At 34.9% G+C, this 24,917-nt stretch overlaps 1 protein-coding gene across 9 annotated transcripts in view; it reads left to right on the forward strand.

Moving 5' to 3' along the window:
- ATG10 (autophagy related 10) overlaps nucleotides 1-24,917 on the forward strand; it is a 227,994-nt gene that overhangs the window by 86,144 nt on the left and 116,933 nt on the right. For 2 of the 9 annotated variants that reach the window (XM_085008739.1, XM_085008748.1), the window contains exon 4: nucleotides 9,247-20,750. In XM_085008739.1, coding sequence (XP_084864865.1) covers nucleotides 9,247-10,903 — 1,657 coding nt within the window. In that variant the 3' untranslated portion in view covers nucleotides 10,904-20,750. 9 annotated transcript variants of the gene reach the window in all.

Here is a 24,917-nt window from a genome sequence, read left to right on the forward strand (position 1 = left end):
TATGCTCAACTGAAGATGAGAAAGACTTTTTCTATGCAGCTCTCTCCTCTGATTTTTTGTCCTTCAAACTCTTAATGGGCTTGGCCTCTCTGGATTCCCAATTCCATCTCCTTAACCTGAAGCCTTATGGGCTCTGCCTGGATTATGGCTCCCTGCACTGTTGCCTGAAAACTCTCTCTGGGCAATAAGCTGGGGCAGTCTTAGAGCTTACTTTATTTGTTACCCATATTTCAAGGGTCACAGTCTTTTGTTGCCTGATGTCCAATGTCTTGACAAATCACTCTTTCATATATTTTGTGTAGTTTTTTAGTTGATTTAGGTGGCAAGATAAATCTTTTCCATGTTACTTCCTCTTGGCTGCTGTGGTCTTTGGTAATCTAATAACTTTAGATGGCAAGTGATATTTGTATTTTACTATATTAAAAACAAATGACAATATTATAGAAGACAGTATAAACCAAGTTGAAAGACGGGTGACACACTGAGAAAAGTTTGGCAATTATTGTGCCCTAGTAAGGATTAATAGCTCTAGTATAGAAATAAGTCTTGTAAATCAATAAGAAAAGATGAACAATCACAAGAGGAAAATGAAAAAGGGTACTTTTATTTGCTTTTGTTAGTGAGCAGTTTATAAATTAGAAGTGAGAATGACCAATGAATACATGAAAAAAAATTCTTTTACAATGCTAACCAAAGAGATATTAATTAGAATAACCAAGGGTAATATTTTTCACCTATCATACTTTTAAGGAAGAAAAGCATAGGTGATAAAATAGGTACTAATACATGTAGGTAAGAAAGCAAATTGTCACAGTTTTTCTGGAATGCAATCTGGTAATAGGTATGAAAATTTAAAATAGTTACTTGAAAAAAAAATTGCTACTTGATTGATTTAGTAATTCCAAATCTAAACATTTATCCTAAATAACTAATCCCACAAAATTGTTGAAAAAATTATTGTAGAATCACTGATGAAACTAAAAATAACTTGAATGTCAATTATTAGCCAAATAATTAATATTTCCATATGCAATTTTTTAATTTTTAAGTTATACAATGATTATCTTTATTATTTTTTGCAATTATTTCTTCATTTATTAAATATATGTATGTTCAGGATATCACTATTCTTTTATTACAGACAATAAAGTAAATGTATGTTTATACAAAAAGATGTCTTCAACATATGAAGTGAAAAAGTGAGGTTGTAAATTGGCATGTGTAGATGATATGGGAAATATACACATACAGACATATACACACATATGTGTACATATAATATTTCTCTGGAAGGTAGAATTACAGGGAATTTTTGTTTTCCTTTTTCTCCTTTTAATTTTTCAGAATAACAAAAATGTAAAGCTTTCAGTTAGGGAAAAAAAGTTCTTATTCTATTTTAAAAAGGAAGATATCAGAAAGGAAAGTTTCACAGAGACGTTTTAGAAGATTCCAAGAAACCAGGTTGTAAAATGGAAATGACACCCGTGATGTGTCAGTCGGTAGATCTGAGCCCAGGAAAAAGCAGGACCCACGTTTGAGTCTTTGCTCTTTCCTTTACAGGTAGGGTGATCATGGGCAAATTACCAAATATCTTTAATAGTTTTTAAAGTCAATAATTTTAAATGTAATGTATCATACAATTATTATATTTATGTCACAGGTTATAAAAGTAGTCAGCAAAGAGTAGTTTATTTAAAATTTTTTAAATGAAAAATAAGGGAATGAAGTTTTTACCAGCCATAAAATTTACTTGGATGATGGGATGAGTTTATTATCATGCTCTAATTAGCAAATACTAATTATCTCTGTAAGAGAGCTGCCGTCTTTAATTTCAGTTAAGCTCAGTTTTTGTCTAAAATGTGATCTTCAATTAAGAGAATCACGTATTTTTTTGTTTCATTTCATTTTAGCCAGGAGTGGTATCTGTACTTGTAGCTAGCTGGTAGTTCCTCTTGTCCTATCTTCCCCCAGTGTGCCATAGCCTACTGTAGCTCCTGCTTCTGGCTGGGGAGGGATGGCTTCAGGCAGAAGGTGCAAAGACTTATATTACTTATTATTATATATTACTTATATTACTGCTGAAGAAGTGGGCCAAGGGGCTTGGCACCCTTCCTCCTAAAGACCGCTCAGCCTTCTCTCAGTTTCTAACCATTCCTTCACTCCCAGGGATAGGCTGTCTCTGAAGAACAAGAGGTATTGTGTGTTTCTTAAAATGAAGTGTATTACTTTAGTAGGAATATTAATAGACAGTAATGATCTTGACCTCTTCAAATAAAAAATTATTTCTTTACCTTTATGCACCCTTATGACAGTCCAGCTTTAAAGACTTTGCAGAGGTGAGAAGTCTATCAGTGTCCTTCCTTTTCCTTAAATATAGTTTCTTGCTACAAGTATTGTGAAATAAGAATCAGTGTTTATTACAAATGGCATTAGTAATCTTGTAAGTGAAAACACTGGCACATCAGCTATCACAGGATATTGTTTTATAGTCAAATAAAGACTCATAAAGCCTCACTTCTATAGCCTCTCTGGGTTTGAAATATTTTTATGCACTGCTGTGAGAAGAGCAGGTGCACTCACACATCTATTTCTAAGATTTGTCTATTTTGTCAGGTGATTTGAGTTTAAAATTTCTGCAGATGTCAATTTCAGCCATTTTTTGCTATTATTAAAGCAGCTTAAAAGTTAGCACTTATAAGCCTACCTTCATATTTATTTTAGAACAATTTATACCTTGTAACCTATTTAATCTCTCAGATATGTTTCCAATGGATTGACTTAAATCCAAAGTAAGCTCAAAATGGAACTCTACCCCTGTTGGAATATTTCTGTTTCAATATTTTGTAGTCTTTCCCAACCTGTGGTATCAACACTGCTTTACAGTTTCTTTTGCTGACCTCTAGCCCTTTGGCTTCACCTTCCATAATTGTACTTCCTTGATGAGTGCCTGTGTCAGGCTCTGAGGCGTTAAGGAAGGGGTCCATAGGTTTTGGGCTAATTAACTATCCTGGCTTTATTATTAAAGTCTTGAGTTTATAATGGGGCTCATCTACTCAACACATTACAAAGTTTGTTTTCTGGCATTAGTATCCTAGTGAGAAGTGTAAGCTGACGTGGTAATTTAACCTTTTATCCTAAAGTGAAAGTCTCTATGAACACGTTATGTGGACCAATGCCCTTACTTTACAAAAGAAATCACTAATAAGTCATTTCAAATATTTTTTATACTGTGCTTTGCTATATCCCATTGCCCTGTTTTTGTTTTTTTTTTTTTGTCTTTTTGCCTTTTCTAGGGCCACTCTCACGGCATATGGAGATTCCCAGGCTAAGAGTCCAATCGGAGCTGTAGCCACTGGCCTACACCAGAGCCACAGCAACGTGGGATCCGAGCCGCGTCTGCAACCTACACCACAGCTCATGGCAACACCGGATCCTTTAACCCACTGAGTGAGGCCAGGGATCGAACCCACAACCTCATGGTTCCTAGTCGGATTCGTTAACCACTGCTCCACAACGGGAACTCCTTTTTTTTTTTTTTTTCTTGGTAATATCATCTGATCAAATAGTACCTTCTATCTTTTAATGACTATCTTTTGTGTTTGTATTATTATATATATATTTTTTCTTAAACTACCTACAAAGAAATACTTACAAAGTGATACCTATGAATTACCTACAAAGACATCTTCTGAGTTACCTCAAGGTTAAGGTAAATCAGCTGTATTTACATAGTGATTGTGTATGCTTTTTGAAGCAATAATATAATCAATTTTTAAGTTTAGCAAAAGTAAATCCTCTGCAAAGTTATAGTCAGTTATATCTATATTTAAACTTGTGTGTTTTATAAAATAAAATGTTCAGTCAACCTTGATTTTTTTGTTGTTGTTAAAGAAGGAATTTTCTTTCTTGAAGAAGAATACTGTGTAAATGCTAGAGTATTATTGTTATTATGGATGGCTAATGACCTTTATCCCTATAAATATTGGCATTAAAATTTTTAAAAGCTTTTTGCAAAACCCAAATATTCCTGAATAAAAAGATCAAAGGTAACATATCTATGAAATTCAATAGTAAAATAACAAAGTATTTAGAAAGTATTTTTCACAATTCCTTAAATTGTATGAAAAGATTTAACTAAAGAACAAGTACCATCGTAAATTACAGAACAGTATTTGCCCAAAGAAGTTTCAAGAGAACTTAGAGTAGTCATGCCACAATAAATTTCAACTTGAGCAACAACTAGCGATGTTTAAACACTACAGTCAAACTAGAAACATGATTCATTTCTTAATTTAATGAAATTTCTAATCATTTCTCATTATATTAGTTTCATTGTAATAACTGAAGATGCCTGAAGATGCTACACTTATAGAGTGCAAAATAATGGGCATATTTCTATGTTCACAGATTTTTTTTTATTACTATTCATGTCTTTTAGAAAACCCAAACTATCCTGTAAAATTTACCATACCCCATTCACAGTGATGTGGGCCCAGGAGAGAATTGTTAAATAGAGCTGGAGAACTAGAAGAAAGAGAATGGATACCTTAAAACTGGTTTAATAACAACAAAAAGCAATAAAGATGCCATATGGAGAAGGATGAATTATTTGCTCTAAGGAAGTCTAGTTTCTCATTGTGACATTTAGTCTGGATTTTGCTGTATTGTTGTCTCATTCAACATGGTCAGGAAAGTTATCTTTTAGCCTAGGCTGTCAAAAGCTAAGACTAGGTACAGGTATTGAATACTTTTAATTTAGGTTAATTAATCAATTTTGTGACACAAGAATAATGTGGTATAAGTCTTTTCTTAAGTTTAGTATTTTAATAGCTAAAGAAAGAATATATGGTAATAGTGATTTTTTTAATTGAGCTCAGCTTTTTCTTTTAAATTATTTGCTCATGTTAGTTTTAACTAACACTGTGCAGACAAAGGGATCATCGTTTCTTGATTTCCACACCTGACATGACCTAAAGACAAAGCTGTTAGCTAATAAGGCCATTGAAAAATTTTCGGGTTATTTAAAATGAAATAAGGTTTATTGAAATAGCCCTAGTTGCTGCCAGAACAATATGAGTTCACAAGTACTGTTTAGATAGATAGTTCTCCTTTAAATGATCCCCAACAAGTCAGCCTGACCAAATTGCCTGGACCTTTGTCCAGCTTACCCACAGCCCATAGACTTGTTGATAGCATTCAAGTAAAATAGAAAAATGAACTTTATCAAAGCAATAAAGCAGCATTACATCCTTAATGTAATTTAATTTAGATTTATGTAGGGACTTGGACTGACATGAGCTATGAACCAAAAACTAGACAAACCATGCTAATTTGTAGATCTTCTATCTTTTACCAAAAGGAAAAGAAAAAGCTATCAAAGTGGTCAAATTGCAACCTCACTGAGATTTATATTTTCTCAGATTACTCATCAGGAAAAAAAAAAGAAAAACCTAGAACAAATCTAAATATTTGTCAGTCAAACATGGATGTTATTTATTTGGAAAAAATATTAAGCCCAAATCTCTAGCTTCCCAGAGAAGAGAATGGATGTGGTTTGTCCACTATCTCATGGTAGCTAAATGAAATTAAAAATTATGTTGATTAATGAAAATATTTAATTCTTAATTTTAAAGCAGTGATTGTTTATATATTGAATAAATTCAGTTGAGATCACTTATTTAAGGGATATTGGTATAATTATTAATAAAGTATTGTAATTTGTATGTTTATCTTTGTATACTTAAATATATTTTTGTATATTCTTTTTTTATAAATGGAGAGACATTTATAAATATAGAGAACCCTTAATTTACAGTGATTGAGCCTACTGTAGGGACAATATCATCAAATATCCAAATGCATTGCATATGTTAGACTGTGTCTCTTATTCAGAAAATAGCGATGTAGCTCTTTTAAAGCCAATAATGGTAATCATAAACAAGATAATCTCATCAGTAAAAAGTCAGTCTTACTCAGCTCTATAGTAATTTAGCACAGTATTGCACTTAATAAATTATCATTAATCATAAATACATTTTTTCACATGTGCATATTTAAGTTCTTTAACATTTGCTATCTTGGTTTTCCTGTAGGGCTAAGGTACAAGACACTCATTTCAAATCTGAAAAGCAGCATAATCAGTCTTTTGAAGCCCACTGCAATCAATATCTATGCAAATGGGGTGGTTATGGAATTTACACTGCTTTGTCAATCAATCACTAGTCAGGTCCCCACCCTACTCTCAAAATACTAATAGAATTTTTTTCTTTTTAAAGAGACCATGCTTACTTTTTTCCAAGTATTTGTTATATAGGTTAGTGCTACTGCTGTGACCCCCTCTTCTCCCCTAACCACCTTTCCCCTGCACATTTGTCCACCTGCACAGGCTATCATCCCATGCTGCCAGTCTCTCTAGGTGGCAGGAATCAGAGTCAAGGGCTTCCTGAGTGCCACTCATGGGTGTCCTATGACCTGTCCTTGGCCCTGAATTCTTGAAAGAGGGACAAGAGTCCCAAGAGTATTGGTCATGTGTTTCCTGCCCACTGAGAGAGAGGCTTCAGTGGATCACTAAAGAGCTCTGTGTTTTGCCTTGATCATGAAGGTTCTTACCAAGGACTTGGTGGGAATACAGAATACTTAAAAACAAATAATCAGAAGATAGATGCTAAGAAGGATAATTGATTAGGTTGGATACTAAAATTGGGGTTCAAAATTTATTTCTGTTGTGTGGAGTAGCAGAATAATTAATTTTTTTTTTTTTTGGCTGCCTATAACCACAGTATGAATCTTTAGTCTTGAGGACTGCTGAAGAAGCTATGTATAAGATTATCTTGCAGTGGAAGCAAAAGAAAGTTAGTAATCCTGCCGTTCTCCACTGTTCAGATCACATCTGGTGGGTTATAGAGTTCTATTCTGAAAATTTTAAGGACTCTGAAAAGCTTGAAACTGTATAGAAGGGGATGACTCAGATGATGAGGAAGCTGGAAATTTTAAGTTTAGAGAGGGAGGATATAGGTAGAATGTGATGTTGCTCTTCAAATCCTGAAAACCTATCTGTAGATTCAATATGTGAGTTAGGAATTCAGTTGCTAAGTTATGAATAACAAGAGTACACAGATAGGGTTATTTTCTTGTGTAAATAAAGTCTAGGGATGGATAGTCCAGGGCTAGAGAAGCAGCTCCATGAAGTTATTGAGAACTCTGACCATCTTCAATGAATGACTGTTTCTGTCTTCAATATCACTTTAGAATCAGTTGTTGGAGCTCCTGCAATCTCACCCCTGTTCCAGACAGCAGGAAGAAGCGTAGCTGTGGTGTGGGGGAAAGGGCGCACGTTCTCCCTTTTAAGAAACCTTCCCAGAATTTCTACAAACACTTCCACTTACTCTTTTTGGCCACAGCTTAATCTCATGGTCATACCTGACTGCTGTTGAGGCAGAATAGAACCAGCAGGTAAAAGTTAAAAAGGAGCAACTTTTTTAGAGGTACTAATGTTACTGTTATTATACATTCAGAAGAAACTAGGAAATTTCCTGTCAGGGAGATTTTAGGGGAAGACCTAGTAGGTACATTTCTCCCAATACTATATGCCAAGAGTATTTCAATATATGTGTGCATGGGCCATGCTGAATTTTAGTTTGATGAACTTTTCTTTTTTTATTTTATTTTCCCACTGTACAGCAAGGGGGTCAGGTTATCCTTAGATGTGTACATTGCAATTACAGTTTTTTCCCCCACCCTTTCTTCTGTTGCAACTTGAGTATCTAGACATAGTTCTCAATGCTATTCAGCAGGATCTCCTTGTAAATCTATTCTAGGTTGCGTCTGATAAGCCCAAGCTCCCGATCCCTCCCACTCCCTCCCCCTCCCATCAGGCAGCCACAGGTCTCTTCTCCAAGTCCATGATTTTCTTTTCTGAGGAAATGTTCATTTGTGCTGGATATTAGATTCCAGTTATAAGTGATATCATATGGTATTTGTCTTTGTCTTTCTGGCTCATTTCACTCAGGATGAGATTCTCTAGTTCCATCCATGTTGCTGCAAATGGCACTATGTCATCCTTTTTTATGGCTGAGTAGTATTCCATTGTGTACATATACCACCTCTTCCGAATCCAATCCTCTGTCGATGGACATTTGGGTTGTTTCCATGTCCTGGCTATTGTGAATAGTGCTGCAATGAACATGCGGGTGCATGTGTCTCTTTTAAGTAGAGCTTTGTCCGGATAGATGCCCAAGAGTGGGATTGCAGGGTCATATGGAAGTTCTATGTATAGATTTCTAAGGTATCTCCAAACTGTTCTCCATAGTGGCTGTATCAGTTTACATTCCCACCAACAGTGCAGGAGGGTTCCCTTTTCTCCACAGCCCCTCCAGCACTTGTTATTTGTGGATTTATTAATGATGGCCATTCTGACTGGTGTGAGGTGATATCTCATGGTAGTTTTGATTTGCATTTCTCTTATAATCAGCGATGTTGAGCATTTTTTCATGTGTTTGTTGGCCATCTGTATATGTTCTTTGGAGAAATGTCTATTCAGGTCTTTTGCCCATTTTTCCATTGATTGATTGGTTTTTTTGCTGTTGGGTTGTATAAGTTGCTTATATATTCTAGAGATTAAGCCCTTGTCAGTTGCATCATTTGAAATTGTTTTCTCCCATTCTGTAAGTTGTCTTTTTGTTTTCTTTTGGGTTTCCTTTGCTGTGCAAAAGCTTTTCAGTTTGATGAGGTCCCATGGGTTTATTTTTGCTCTAATTTCTATTGCTTTGGGAGACTGCCCTGAGAAAATATTCATGATGTTGATGTCAGAGAATGTTTTGCCTATGTTTTCTTCTAGGAGTTTGATGGTGTCCTGTCGTAATTTAAGTCTTTCAGCCATTTGGAGTTGATTTTTGTGCATGGTGTGAGGGTGTGTTCTCGTTTCATTGCTTTGCATGCAGCTGTCCAGGTTTCCCAGCAATGCTTGCTGAATAGACTTTCCTTTTCCCATTTTATGTTCTTGCCTCCCTTGTCAAAGATTAATTGACCATAGGTGTCAGGGTTTATTTCCGGATTCTCTATTCTGTTCCATTGGTCTGTCTGTCTGTTTTAATACCAGTACCACACTGTTTTGATGACTGTGGCTTTGTAGTATTTCTTTAAGTCTGGGAGAGTTATGCCTCCTGCTTGGTTTTTGTTTCTCAGGATTGCTTTGGCAATTCTGGGTCTTTTGTTGTTCCATATAAATGTTTGGATTGTTTGTTCTAGTTCTGTGAAAAATGTCATGGAAGAAAGATCCCAAACTGACAACTTAACCCTCCACCTAAACGAATTAGAAAAAGAAGAACAAAAAAGTCCTAAAGTCAGCAGAAGGAAGGAAATTATAAAGATCAAAGAAGAAATCAATAAAATAGAGACTCAAAAAACAATAGAGAAAATTAATAAAACCAAGAGCTGGTTCTTTGAAAAGGTGAACAAAATTGACAAACCCCTGGCCAGACTCACTAAAAAGAGGAGAGAAAGAACCCAAATAACCAAAATTATAAATGAAAAAGGAGAAATCACAACGGATACAGCAGAAATACAAAAAACCATAAGAGAATATTATGAACAACTATACGGAAACAAGTTTGACAATCTGGCAGAAGTGGACAATTTTCTAGAATCTGACAGCCTGCCAAAACAGAATCAAAAAGAAACAGACCAACTGAACAAACCAATCACTAGAAATGAAATTGAAGAGGTCATAAAAACACTCCCTACAAATAAACGTCCAGGACCAGATGGCTTCCCAGGTGAATTTTATCAAACATATAAAGAGGAATTGGTGCCCATCCTCCTTAAACTCTTTCAAAAGGTCGAAGAAGAAGGAATACTCCCAAAGACATTCTATGATGCCACCATCACCCTCATTCCAAAACCAGACAGAGATACCACCAAAAAAGAAAACTATCGCCCAATATCATTGATGAATATAGATGCAAAAATTCTCAACAAAATCTTAGCCAACCGAATCCAACAACATACCAAAAAAATTATACACCATGACCAGGTTGGGTTCATCCCAGGTTCACAAGGATGGTTCAACATACGCAAATCAATCAGCATCATACACCACATTAACAAAAGAAAAGTCAAAAATCATATGATCATCTCAATAGACGCAGAAAAAGCATTTGACAAAGTCCAACATCCATTCATGATCAAGACCCTCGCCAAAGTGGGTATAGAGGGAACATTCCTGAATATAATCAAAGCCATTTATGAGAAACCCACAGCAAATATAATACTCAATGGGGAAAAACTGAAAGCCTTCTCACTCAAATCTGGAATAAGACAGGGATGCCCACTCTCACCACTGTTCTTCAACATAGTTTTGGAAGTCCTAGCCACAGCAATTAGACAAACAAAAGAAATAAAAGGCATCCATATAGGAAGAGAAGAGATCAAACTGTCACTGTATGCAGATGACATGATACTATACCTAGAAAACCCTAAGGACTCAACCCCAAAACTCCTTGAACTGATTAATAAATTCAGCAAAGTGGCAGGATATAAGATTAACATTCAGAAGTCAGTTGCATTTCTGTATACCAGCAATGAAACATTAGAAAAGGAATACAAAAATACGATACCTTTTAAAATTGTACCTCACAAAATCAAATACCTCGGAATACACCTGACCAAAGAGGTAAAGGACCTATATGCCGAGAACTATAAAACTTTAATCAAAGAAATCAAAGAAGATGTAAAGAAATGGAAAGATATTCCATGTTCCTGGATTGGAAAAATCAATATTGTGAAAATGGCCATACTACCCAAAGCAATCTACAGATTCAATGCAATCCCTATCAAATTACCCATGATGAACTTTTCTTATATGAGATTTGATAAAATTAGATTTCTCCTTACTTCATATCAATAACGGCAGGTGTTCCTTCAAGTGAATACTTAGTACCCAAGTTCTTGTTTTCACATTATTCAGAGGGCAGCATATTCTTTTTTTTTCATTTTAGAAGTTTTATTGAAGTATAATTAATTTACAGTGTTGTGATATAGGATATTCTTTTAATGGAAGGCACTAGTGAAATAGGATTTTGTGGACACATTGTGACTTCACACACTTAGCAGTCTTTCTGATACATGAAGTGTTGTGTCTTACGAATTTTGTTATTAATTAATTTGCTATAGGAAGTATTGACCAATAAGCTATAAGCCAGGCACATTTTAAGATTTATGAGACATGAAATGTGTATCTCTTCTGTCTTATTTTGTGGTGGTGTATTTTTATTTTTCCTTGGTGTTTGAATTATGTGAATTTCTTCAGAAAATGTTAAGACGTTGATGTGGTATATATTTTGGATTTGTATTCACAATTCTATAATTAAGAGATCTAACATATTAAAGTTACAAGTTTATAAGTTTAGATTATGGCACCCTGCCTGCACTATAAGTCTATAGCAAGTAGACTGAAAACACTCTAGGACTTACAGGCCCGTGCTTATTCTACTGACACAGATATTATTAAGTAGTTACACACAATAGTTGTTGGATACCTGCTCCATTAGGAACAGAAGGAGAAAATCTTTTGCTTGCTAAGCTAGATAAATGTCATATAAAAAAGAAAATTTCTTTTCAAGATTCCAAATATGTAAACCAAATATCAGTAAGAATACAATGGTAAACACTGTAAAATTATGCTTTCTTGGAGATTTAAATGAATTTTCCAGTACATAAAACTACTGGCCACACATAATTTGACCTATACATTTTCAAAGAGTAAGTTTTGATGACTTATGTATTTATATATCATATCATCCCTATCTATCTATCTATCTATCTATCTATCTATCTATCTATCTATCTATCTTGGTTTTAGTTACTCAAAGAGAACAGTTGTAGCAAGCATTTTTGCTTTAATGTAGAGTTTTTATGGTGCAAAGCATCGGCATAACCGGAGGCTGATAAATGGCCTTTCCTTATATTTTCTTTACAGAAAATATTGCAGTTTGGAGTGGTGGGGGGTTTGGGATGTCCTTACCTGATACATACTAGGCCATAGTTCAGCTCTGCTTTATGGAAACATTTGTGGGATCCCAGCTGTTTGGTCCTGCTTTTCCTTGGCATCTAGGTCTCATTTCGCACCCAATTTGAATACTTTTAAAGTTTGAGGAATCTTAACTTGATGCTCAGATGAAATCCTTAACCAATGTGATATATACCATGTTCAATTCATTTGAACCAAACCTTCTAAAGATCACAACGTATTTTGCTGAGAGAAGGGCTAAAGTGAAGGGGTTGGTTACCTTTGCCTCTTTCCTTCTTTCTTCCCAACTCCTCTCCAAGAAAAAAAAGACAAACCTTCTTCTACCACTTGCTTTTTATTAAAAAACAAAAAATGAAAAACAAACAAAAAAAACACCTTGCACAGATAACTAACTCATCAGGCCTCAGGTTCTTTATTTGCAGACAAAGGTAATAATACTTTTTACATAAGGATTATGGCAATTAAGTTCAATAAACATCTGAGCTCTTTTTGGGATCTTGATCTAATAAAATGTAAAATAATTTCTTTGTAAAGCTTTTAGCACAGTATACAATGATCAACAATTGTGATTCCCTTTGCATTCTAAAATGAGGTCATCATATAACAGGGACTGTTTTGAGCCTGTAGTCCCAGCCTTTATTCTGTGGGCCTTTCACTGTAGCTGTCTTACACTGTGCTCGTGGATTGGGATTCACTCTTATATAAACCTGCCTACCCCTTTCTCTTCTTTTTTTCTACCACATGTCTATGGCTTATTGCTAGTTTTGTTCTGCAGCTTCCTTCCCTTGTCCTGCTTCCCACTTGTCTCCCTTCCCTGCCCTGGAAAAAGACTTACCTTTCCTTTAGAAATCCATGCTAAATTCCACTGTATGTATGTACACCTGGGGATGGGCTTCAGTGATTCTCCCATTGCTTCTGTCTACAGGTTTCTAGGCTTGTTTGCTTATTTGTTTATTTTTTAAAGCTCCTTGAGGGTTTACAATGCCATTACATCTATATATCCAATACCCAGATAAAGGAGAACATTACCAGAACCACAGGACCCTCCTAGACACTTTCAGTCACTACCTGCTCTCCAACCATTACGCTAACCTCACTTCCGATACTCAACATTAATTTTGCCTCTTGTTCCTGACCTTATGTAAGTATCTCATATACAACATACTCTTTTGTATGTGCCTTCTTTTTTTTCAATATTGTTTTATAAAATTTATCCAAGCTCTATGTAGTTAGTTGTTTGTTTATTCTACCTGAAGTATATGATTACATTGTGTGAATTTACTGCGTTTGTTTATATATTCTTTAGAATGATGGGGGTTTGGATTCTTTCCATTTTTTGGCTATTACAAAGAACGCTGCTATGAACATTCTTGTACATCTCTTTTGCTGCATACCTGGACATATTTCTGTGGGGTTATACTTGGGAGTGGAATGGATGGGCTCGAGGGCATGTATATGTCCATCTTTAGTAGATTATACCAATCAATCTTCCTAGGTAATTACAATAATTTACACTCCTACTTGCCTCATAGTTTCTAAAGCGCCTACTCTCTGTCCACAAGGTGAGGTAAATTAAGTCTATAATGAAATTTTCTCATCTCTCTCTTCAAAATTAACTGTTAACTTTTAGGTAATGCTAAAACATTTCTGTCAGTTTTGGATCTAACTTTGTGTGGTTACAGCATATCAGTATTAAAAAATTAAGTCCAGTAATCCATTTTTCTGTATTATATTGAATAAACTGATTTAATATTTTATTTTTCAGTCAAATTGAGTTGTAAGTTAACTGAACAGATTCTGTACTAATTTTGGCTACCACATCATTTAGCTAAAGCAATAGATAGACTAGGGTTAAAACAATTTAAAACTAACAGTGTTTTCTTAAATGCCATTATCTTATTAAATTAACTTTTAAGCAAGCATTTGTAAGCTTTCTTGGAACAGCTCACAGGATGAATAGCTGACCTTTATGAAGCACTTATTTCATTCTCATGGTAACCCTCCTAGGTGAGTATTATCATTATTCTTTGTTTTTTAAATGAGGAAATTAAAGCACAGGCTGAGTCACCTGTCCCCCATTGCCGACAATTGAGTCTTTTGGATTCCATAGTCTTCATTCTCACTAGTCACTATCCTGTCCCCAGCCCTGCCACATGGCCAACATGGCTTCCAGCATGGTATTTCCAAAACTCCAAGCTGACCATGGTACTCCCCTGCATAGCAGTTTTTGGCTTGCTATTAAATTAACTTTTAAGCAACTTTAGAGACCTGCCGATCTTAAAGGAGGCAATTTAATCTTCATCATTAAAGTTCAATATGAGATTGTATTGAATCATCATGGATAAAGTCTTTTGTTGTTATTTTCTATGGGGAAAACATCTGGAATATAAAGTTACATTCATTTATATGTATTTTTGGTTCAAAATGTCTAGTGTTCATTGACGTGTTTGAAAAGAATGTGATATACATAAGTTGATTTTGTTATCAGTTCATACTCTATCATAGAGTGTAGAAAGGACTGTGTTATTATGATGAGCACCTAATAATGTCAGTGTTAGATGTCATACACTTGCACATAATGACATCAACACAGCTGGAGCCTGATAAATGACCTTCCCTGGTATTTTCTCTACAGAAAATGTTCAGTAATTTCACTCAGAAATGAAATTTTCTTTACAGAAACGTTCAGAAATTGTTTAGTAGTTTACTGCACTGGTATTGGCTAACAGGGTAAACAGATTACCGTAAAGAATGCAAGAAGCATAACTTTTATTGGTTACTACTGTTTCCGTTTTGTAACAAACCACATCATAAGTCTCCCGTGTTCATTCCTTCATTCGTCACTGGGTGTATATTATATTAAATGAAAATGATTCACATATTCTGAATATTTTTTCTTCCACACTTCAAAATGGCTTTTTAAGATATTGTCCGACTGCCAGCTAATTTACAACTCTGGAAACTTGTTGTTGTATCATTTCGGAATAGAGAATTCAATAATTTAAAGTGAAATGAATCACTGGATGATGAAGAATTGCTGTTAATCTTTTGGGATGTAAAGATTTCTTTGCTACAGTCATATGTGTAATTGTACATTTCAATGAGATGCCCCCATAGCATTAGATGACATATTCATGAGCTGAAATTCCAAAAACAAATCTAATGATTTGACAGCCCTGCTCAAAAGACATCAGCTCAGCATTTTCAAGGTTGCCATATACTGGATGACAGAGTCAGGGTGAGCCTGGGAATATCCTCTGTTCTTTGACTTTCTGCCTACTTCTCTGTGTCTGTCTGCCATTGTCTTATGGCCCTAACAGGGAGGCACCCACTCACTAAGCAATCACTCATCTCAGCCATCTCAGTGGTGGGGGGCAGGGGCATTCACAATTGCCAGCACAAGAATGCCAATAGTAGCTCACTGTAGCAGCTAAACCCTTTTCTTGTTCTCATGGAGACTTTTTTTAAGGAAAAATAATTTCCAAGCTCTGCAGAATGGATGTAAATACTATTTTGACGTTTTCGCAGCTGATTTCAACAAAATTCTTAATGCCTAAATGTTGAGAACGGAATAAATATTTTCATAAATTCTTTGAAAGTAACCATAAGCAGATCCAAATATATTGACTATTTTTCCTACTTGGCTTCCTCTGACTAGACTAGTGCTTTTAATATTGCACTTCATTTTTATGGATAATCAAGAATGTGCATGAAACCTTAATTTCCAGCACAGAATGATAATTGCTCAGTGATCATTTACTTTCTTTAAAACGTAACTGAATATAAACTAAGAGAGAAACTAAGAAAAAGAGCTATTTTTAAACATGGCATTGAAATGGTATATGAAATCAGATGGTGTATGAAAAATGCACTCACCTTTGTGTTTTTTTTTTTTTTTTTTTTTTTTTTTCTGTCTTACACCTGTAACTTAAAGTGGACCTAGGATCTGGTTCACCTATTTAGTCACAGACTCTTAGGAAGTACCTTGTTGGTCACTAGTAGTTTGAACCCTTATTTGAGAGGTTGGGAACGAGAGCCAACACTGTTAAATTATTAGCTCAGTAACAGGTAGCTCCAGCATTCACGCCACTTACTCACATGAATCCACTGCTTTTTCCACTTGCCTGTAGTTTACTATTATTCTTTGTTTCAGCAATGAGTGAGATCTTATTTAACATGTTTTAGCTTAAAGAGATTTTATAGTGCGATTAAAAGCATAGAAAACATGAATTTATTAGAAAGGACACTGATCTTTAATAGTGATGGCTGCGCTGGTTTCAGGCTAATCTTTCTATGGTATCAGGTCATGATCATTTTTTTTTTTAAATTGACTGCCATATACCATATCATAGATCTTGTACAAGTATAAGCAAAACCAGCTGAATTATAGTGTGTGAATAAATATTCTCTGACCCCAACCTGATTGTCTTACCACTCTTTCTATGAGCAAGCAGAAGACCATTTAAAGTAAGAAGAGTGGAGGAAAATAGTAAAGGACAATTTGAGCAGTAAATGCACTGTGTTATCCGTGGGACCCTTCTCCAATTTCATGTGATAGTGTACGGTATAGAAAAGGTTCTTTCAGCACGTGTTTAGGAAAATATGTTCCAAAAGATCTGCATAACATTAGTGTAACCAAGTGTTCCTCTCTGTGGCTTCCTGTTTTGGAATTAAATGCCTTCAGGGTACTCAGAATAACTCTGTTTAGAAACACAAGAAGAATTTAACCTCTTCTGTTCCTAATCTGTTTTTAAAAACCATAGATTAATAAGAAAACAAAAAGATCTCATCCTGCTTTGTTTCTCAATAGTTTCAGCTAAAATTAAAATTTTTTTATATGTAAGGTAGGTAGCTTAGTTAGAAAATTAAGATATAAACAGGAATTCTTAGAGGAATTCTTATCACCAAAATTATTAGATCAGTTTTGTCTCTTTATAAACAACTTTCATAGTCCAGCCTTTTTGCAGATAGGCTTATTTCCAAATGAACTGAGTGAGAAATTTCTACTCTGGTTATTTGCAGGAGTTACAAGGAGCAGATAAACTGTATCTGTGTTTACTTCTTTGTGGTGTTATTGTTCAGCATCCTTATGTTGCTACTGCAAAGCCAGCAGAGGGAGCACCAAACAATATTTTTGTTTAGTTTAAAGCTTAGTAATGTATTAAAATTTTTTTCTCCATTTTCATTGAAAAAATATGTATAATTAGTCATTTTAAAATAGTTCATTGGAGTATAGGTGATTTATAATGTTGTATTAATTTCAGTATACAGCAGAGTGAATCAGTTATGCATATACATATATCCATTGTTTTTCCTATATAAGATTTTATAGAACACTGAGTAGACCTCCCTGTGCTATACAGTAGATCCTTGTTAGTTTTCTGTGTTATGTATAGTAGTGTGTGTGTCAGTATCATTCTCACAATTTATCCCTCTCCCCAATCATTTATTAATTATACATTTTTACTGTATAGTTTTAATTTTCTATATGTTTCTACTTCTTGTTTGAAATTGAAAGACTTAAGGGGCATTATTTATGCATTCAGTTCTATATACATCCATTAAATGTCTAATGCATATCAGATAAGTAATGGAGAGTCAAAGGTGAATACTCCACTGTCTCTGGTCTTCAGGTATTTATAATCTAGTTGAATAGAGAGAATTGTAAAGATCCTTCTATTTACAAGGTGGAATATGGGCCACATATCTTGGTAGAGAATCATTGGAGGTATTGTTGAGAGGGCGATATTTGAATTAGACCTTGAAGGAGAGGTGCAAAATGGAAATTCTAGACTGGAGAGAACAGCATAGATGCAGGGTGTATTTGGGAAAAGAAAGTATAGGGGTGTGTCCTGATAGAACGTGAGGGAGGGAGGGGGATGTACTGGGAAATGAGGTCAGAAAGCTATGGTGGAGTTGGAAATGGAGCACCTGGAAATCCACGCTTAGGAGTTTTGGTTTTATGCTTTTGGTAAAGGAGAGCAAATTGCAGACTAAGAGGAAACAAGTGATGCTTTTCACTCAGGATAAAAGGTTACCTAGAGAACTGAGAGATTAAAATTGGACATTTTTGTACTAATTTATGGGGGTATATTCTATAATAATAATACCATTCATTCATATATGCTTATATACATATCATGCTTGTGTATACATAGACATCTACATATGTATGTGTTTATGTATGTATTTTCACACAATTTATACAATAACTATTCCTAAATCATATATGTAAATTTATATCCTCCAGAAGTATCCTTTGCTTTAAAGATTTGTGCTAAAAATATGTTAGGTAATATATACAAGATTTCAAAGCAAAAAAGCAAATTCAGAGCAAAGCTGATACTCATATCCTAGGTCTTGGAGAGGGGGAAGGCTGTGCCCACAGCACTTGGAAGTTCTCAGGTCAGGGATCTCCATAGCAGCAACCCAAGCTGCTGCAGTGACAATGCCTTCTTTAACCCATTGCACCCCAAGAGAACTCCTAAATCCTAAGTCTTTTGAGTCCAGACCTTGTTTTCTTTTCATCATACTGTGCTGTTTTTTTTTTTTTGCATTGGATGATGTCAGAGTGGGTAGAAGGACAGATTGCGCTGAGAGATACTATGAAGGTGTAAAAGCTAGGGACTCAGGGAGAGGAAGAAGTTGAGGATGATGCCCAGGTTTTCAGTCTCTGTGACCAGGAAGTTAAACGAGTTGCTGTTGCCCCTACTGGAGATGGGAGATGTAAGGGAAGTTGGGGTTAAAGATGTAAGTGATGACAGAGAGGCCAGAGTGCAATGTGGAGAGGGGAGGGACAGGGATAATTCACCTCTGGCATATCAGACTGAGATGTGATGGAGGGTATCCTTGTAGAGATGTCTAGCACATACTTCCAGATTTAGGTTTGGTGTTCAGAAGAGAAGCCAGAGCTAGAGTTTGTTAGTGAATGAGGTAATTCAGGAAAATTAGAAGAGGAGTGAAGTAAGAACCAAACCTTGGGGGACACCTACATGTAGGAGGGTAAGGGAAGGAAGAAGTATGGGAAGAAGCCTGCATAGACACTGACAGAGCTGAGAGCACTCAGGAGAAAGCCCTATTCATCACTCAACAATATGTGCCACATTGCTGTGTGCAAAGCACTGAAGCTGCTGTTTAGAGTGTAAAGGAGGGAGCCTGAGCAGAGTCAGCTGCTGCAGGCGACAGTTTAGGACAGGGATTGAGGTGGGCGGTCATCGGGTTTGTTTATTCAGGAGATCAGACTTCCTAAATAGTTCATTTAGTTGTGTACTAAAATACAAAGTAGACTTCCACCTCACAGTTCTGTTTATGCAAAGTTAAAAGATCCCAGAGGACCACCCCTTGGCTCAAAATCTGTGACCTATACCTTTGATATCCAGGTATGTTGTTTGTGACTCAAACTCACTTACGTAGTTTTCAAAAGATGTACAGTGTCCTTGTAACCTTGATTATTTATCTCTATTTTATGACTACTTTGTTTTTGATTTTTCATAACAGAGGAAAAAAATCATTATTATCTTGGCATAAGTTCATTAAAAAAATTAAAATACAAAAAAGAAATTTAAAAAATCACTCCTTAAATAATTGCCATGATACATTAGATAACCAGAAGTGCAACTTCCTTCTCTTTCTACTTCCTCCTCCCTCCCTTCTTTCTTTCCTATTGGTTTGTTGATCATAGTATGGCTATTATTTTAAATAAAAAGGATTAAATTTATCTTTACTTAAATTTATGAAAAGGAAAAGAAATTAAAGGTACATAAAAGAATGGTAGCACTTCCAAATAAATACTTCTTAACTACAAGATGTAGTATATATTTTGGAAGATCTGTCTATAGTTAAGAAATAAGATTATGAAAAGCATAAAGTTATAGTTATGGTTTTATGACACACATTTCTGTTCAACCATGTAAACTGATCATTTTTGAAAGATGCACATGTATGCTCTACCTTCCTGTCACCTCTCAATTTTTTTTTTGTTATATTATTTTTACTTATTTAAGCTTTATACCATTTACCTTGTTTTGTAATTAAGGCCTATAATTGTTTAATTCTAGTTCTATCTCTAACTGGAATACAGTACTCACCATGATTTTTTTTTACCCGAACTTTTCCATCCTTGAATTTTAATTTTTCTTCAGATTTTAGTTATCTAGTTTCCATTAATAAGTACAATTATTTAGGAAGGTCTCAGAGGTGGCTCTTTGTTGTTGAGAATATCTTTTGCTGTAGTTATCCTGTGTACACATCTTGGTTAGGCAGACGGCTGTGGAGGACATGGTTTCTTTCCTTCAGAACTCTGCAAACACTGGTCACTTGTCCTCTGGTATTGAAAGATGCTGTGGAAAAATTCCAAGGCTGGGTTAATTGTTCTCTGTTTTGTGCATGATTTCCTTGTTTTTCTCCCCCCCGCCTTTTTCTTTCCTTTACATTTTTTGATTTGTTTTTTTGGCATCTTCTATTCAACTTTAATGTTATAAGCATGTGGAAAATGAATTAAATTGAACCGTTATTTCACAGTATGCCCCAGAATAAAATCCCAGATGGACTGAATAATTAATTTTTAAAATAGAACACATATGACTAGTAGATGAAAACACTGGTGACCCTCTAAATCTTTCTCAGAATGGCTTCAAGATAGAAAACGTGAAGAAATGATCTATAGGTTTTTCTGCATCAAAAAGAAAAAAAAAAAACACCCAGAAAACAAAAACTAACAACAAAATATGAATAATGTTAAAGGAAAAATTGCAACAGGTAAAATATTCATAACAAATGATAGATGATAGATGTTTGTTGTGTGTATGTGTTTTATTTATGATAAAACCAGTGCTGCAAAAGAGAAGTGAGTAAAAGGCATACAGAAGCATTTCACAAGTGGAAAAATTCAAGAGAATAGAAGACCTCTATTTGTTTAATGTAGGCATAAAGGTGAACTTTTAAGAAAGCGTAAAGAAATTTCCCTACTTTGAATACAAGATCTCTCATATGTGATTGCCTATGTCAGATTAAATAAACTTGAATATCCCTTCAAGCTGTGAAATTCCATGTTTCTGAGGTGTATATGTTGTATCGTCGTTATTAGTTTGTTTTCTCCTTGATAAGTTTAAGAAAGATTTCTTATGTATTTTTCTGCTCTTTGTGGTACATAGCTCAGAATATACTGTGTACTTTGCATGTGCTGAGTCTGAGATAAATATCTAAATATTGAATAGCAATTGCAGTGAATTTTTTAAAATTAATATTTGTTAACTATTTTATAAAATATAGGGGGTTTAGAATCTTTCATATAGATACTTTAGTTTTTTTCAAAACTTTAAAATTTATGATGATTAGTCTTACATTTAGAATTTTGATAAATGCATTTTATTATTTGAATAGAAAGCTTTATCTTATAGGATAATTGTATGCTTAAATATCATTTTGCAAAATTCAGTTTTTGTTAGTTTTATTGAATGATCATATACAGAATGGTATTTTTAGACCCTGATTCTTGTGAATTGCAAAGAATTTTTTTTACTGTGTACATGGGCAATAAAACACTGTGTATTGTGTTTATGAGACAGTCGTGCTACAATTATTAAAAACCTTTGAAAATGATTTTTATTTGAAACTATGGCATAAAAATGCACATTTATTATATGATTAAAAGTGATAATTGATCCTTTTTGTTAGGTTGATTTAAATAAGGAAACTGAAGATTTTCTCAAATAAAGGGGCATATTCAAAGCAATAAAATGATTTTATAGGCTATGTAATGGCAAACTTTCTTTGGAGAACCATATTGTGTAAGTGATATTAGAGATATTAAAATCCTTGGGATATCAAATGTATTTATTTTTAACTTTTATGCAGATACAGTTATTAAAATGTACATTTCAAGTACATTTTGAGTGTCTTTCAAAGTAATTTTGAATGAATTCCATTTGAGATGTGAGAAGCTAGGTTTGTTAGTTATTAATCCAAATATAGTAATATGGCTTATTTTATTGATCTGTGATTTTTAAAATTAGGAGTGAGAAAAGTCACAGACATACTTTGTTGACATATTGCAATCCATATGTGTGCTTTTCTGATAAGGAAGGTATAGCATATACCATCCCTCCAGAACATTTAGCACCAGATTTATGATTTTTCTAATTTGGTTTGTAGCTTGCCAAAGAGCATGTGAGTGCATATTTGATCAGAAGCATATTTTGCCTTGAATCAAATGAAGAATACTTAATGAGTCAATGCCAAGAAGCAATGCAGAGATGATGCAGACTAGCAGACTAAAAAGGCTTTAAAATGCCTTAATGTGAAATATAATAGAGATAAAGTAATATTACATTAAAAAATCAAGATTTGCAGCTTTTCATGCCCATCCTCTTAATAAAACTCTTCGCCATAACTATTGGGAGTGATATTTTATGCTTAGGTGGTGCATTTTGCATTTCCAGTGGGGTGAAGACATATTTCAAGTGTATTCTACTCATTCTCTCATGGGAGCTGAGAAAGATAGGAGTTGTACCTTAGAGGTGTCAGTAACTCTGTTCTCTCTAGCAAGCTTCCCTCTAAGAGTGAGTGCTAGAGATTACCAATTTAATTTTTTTCTTTTTGCTTGTTTGATAGGAAAAAAACTCTCTCTTTGTTTTGATTTGTATCTCTTGCCTTATCTGTGAAATTAGAAAATTTGCCTGTTTATTTTGCCATTTATATTTCTTCCTTTATGAATTGTTTATCCTTGTTCTTTGTCCATTTTTCTATGAAGGTATTCACTTCTTACTGGTTATGAAATTCTTTATTTATTAAGGATGTTAGCATTCTGTTGTGTATGTTACAAATATTTTACTTAGATTATTTTTGTGTTTTAACTTTGTTTGCAGTGGGGTTTTTTTTGGCATACATCATTTTTAAAATGATTGTAGTTAAATCTAGTAACCTTTTAGTCTATGATTTCTTTCTTTGTTAAGATTTGAAAGAACTGCACCAACCCTAAATTATATAAAATTTTCTTTCTTTTGAAACTGTGATGTAGAAAGGAATAATCAGAAAAAGCCTTCATTGCTTAGTTTAAATCAGATATACGGAATTACCTTTGTTGAACTGTGTGATTCATTTACAAATACACCATATATATGGCTGTTTTTTCTTCAGGTCGGGGAGGGCCCTTCCCAAGTGAAGTGTCCTCCAGTGTTCTGTGTTCTCATTGCTACTTCTCCACTGTGGAAGAAGTGGACAAAGGAGAGTGAGGGATGAGACCTTTTCAGTGACACTTTCTTCTCTGTTTCTCTACCTAAAGAACATTTTTACATACAGAAATAACACTAGCTTTAATTATTTGGTTTTTCCAGGCTAGTCTACAATAGCAATAATAGTTTTTGTTTTTGTTTTTGTTTTCCCTGCTGTTCATGGTATAAAATTTTGAGTTAATTGGGGTTTTAAGGGTAGCCTGGGAACCAGAACAAAATGAAGTTCCAAACAGGTTGCAAATACACTTTGGAGTATAGCCCTTTTGTAAGTTGAGGCCTGCTGGTCAATATTCTTGGGAACCCATATCTAAGGACCCTGGATCAGTAATGGTCTAGTGGGTCTCGGATGATTCTAACAAGTCCTCAGTGATTTTGTATGTTAAGTTTACTATAAGAGTTATTTTGTAAGATCTGTGAAGGGAGAGGCAGTCTGACTGGTACATAGATAGGTCCTTTCTTTAGGATCTCAACCAGAATTACTCAATAGAATTTCCTACAATGACGTAAAATGTATACTGTATGACAGTTCACTTTCTGATCAGAGAAATGTTCTGTATCTTTGCCATCCAGTATGGTAGCCACTAGCCATGTGCAGCTCTTGAGCACTTGAAATGTGGCTAGTGTGACTGAGAACTGAATGTTTGGGTACTTAATTATAATTTCTTTGGAGCTATTGCCTCCAGCCTACGCCACAGCCACAGCAACCCCAGATTTGAGCCTCATCTGCAACGTTAGATCCTTAGCCCACTGAGTGAGGCCAGGGATTGAACCCACAACCTCGTGGTTCCTAGTCGGATTCATTTTCTCTGAGCCACAATGGGAACTCCTGATTTTAATTTCAATTTAAACAACCACATTGGCTAATGGCTATTATATTGAAAAGAGTAGATCTAGAGGTTTGTATTGAGTGAAGTCCTCAATTGCAGCAAATTAGAGTTAACAAGTCAAATTAATGCCTATTAGAGGCTTTCTCCTTTCATTATCTGATTAAAAAAATGTCAAAGAATGTGTAGCTCTTAGTTGGATCTTATTTAGAAGAAACTATGAAAAGTTTAAAAGACTGCTTTGAGATAATGTGGGAAATTTGAACATGGATTGGGCATTAGGTGATTCTGTGGGATTAGTGTTAACTTCATTGGTTGTGATAAGAATAATGAGTTTATATTATTAAAACACAACAGGAGTTCCCATCCTGGCTCAGTGGTTAACAAACCCAACTGGCATCCATGAGGACGTGGGTTCGATACCTGGCCTCTCTCAGTGGGTTAAGGATCTGGCATTGCTGTGAGCTGGTGTAGGTTACAGACGTGGCTTGGATGCTAAGTTGCTATGGCTCTGGCATAGGCCAGCGGCTACAGCTCTGATTGGACCCCTAGCCTGGGAACCTCCATATGCTATGGTGCAGCCCTGAAAAGATAAAAAGACAAAACAAACAAAAGAACCCACTATAATGGAGTTTCAGATGAAATAATATGATACCTAGGGTTTGCTTTAGGGAAGAAAGTATTTGCTGGGGAGTGGGTAAGACAGGATTGGCCAATGTTCACAGATCTTTAGCTAGCTGAAGGGCACATGGTGTTCATTGTACTGTTTTTATCTTTTTGTGTGTGGTTGAATGTTTTCATAACAAACAGTATTGAATTGGGAGAGTTCCTTGTTTG

This window comes from Sus scrofa, chromosome 2, assembly GCF_054392235.1.
Source record: "Sus scrofa isolate SSC_HxYL_T2T_F1_AM1 chromosome 2, Sscrofa_HxYL_maternal_Yorkshire_Landrace_v2.0, whole genome shotgun sequence".
Lineage (NCBI taxonomy): Eukaryota > Metazoa > Chordata > Mammalia > Artiodactyla > Suidae > Sus > Sus scrofa.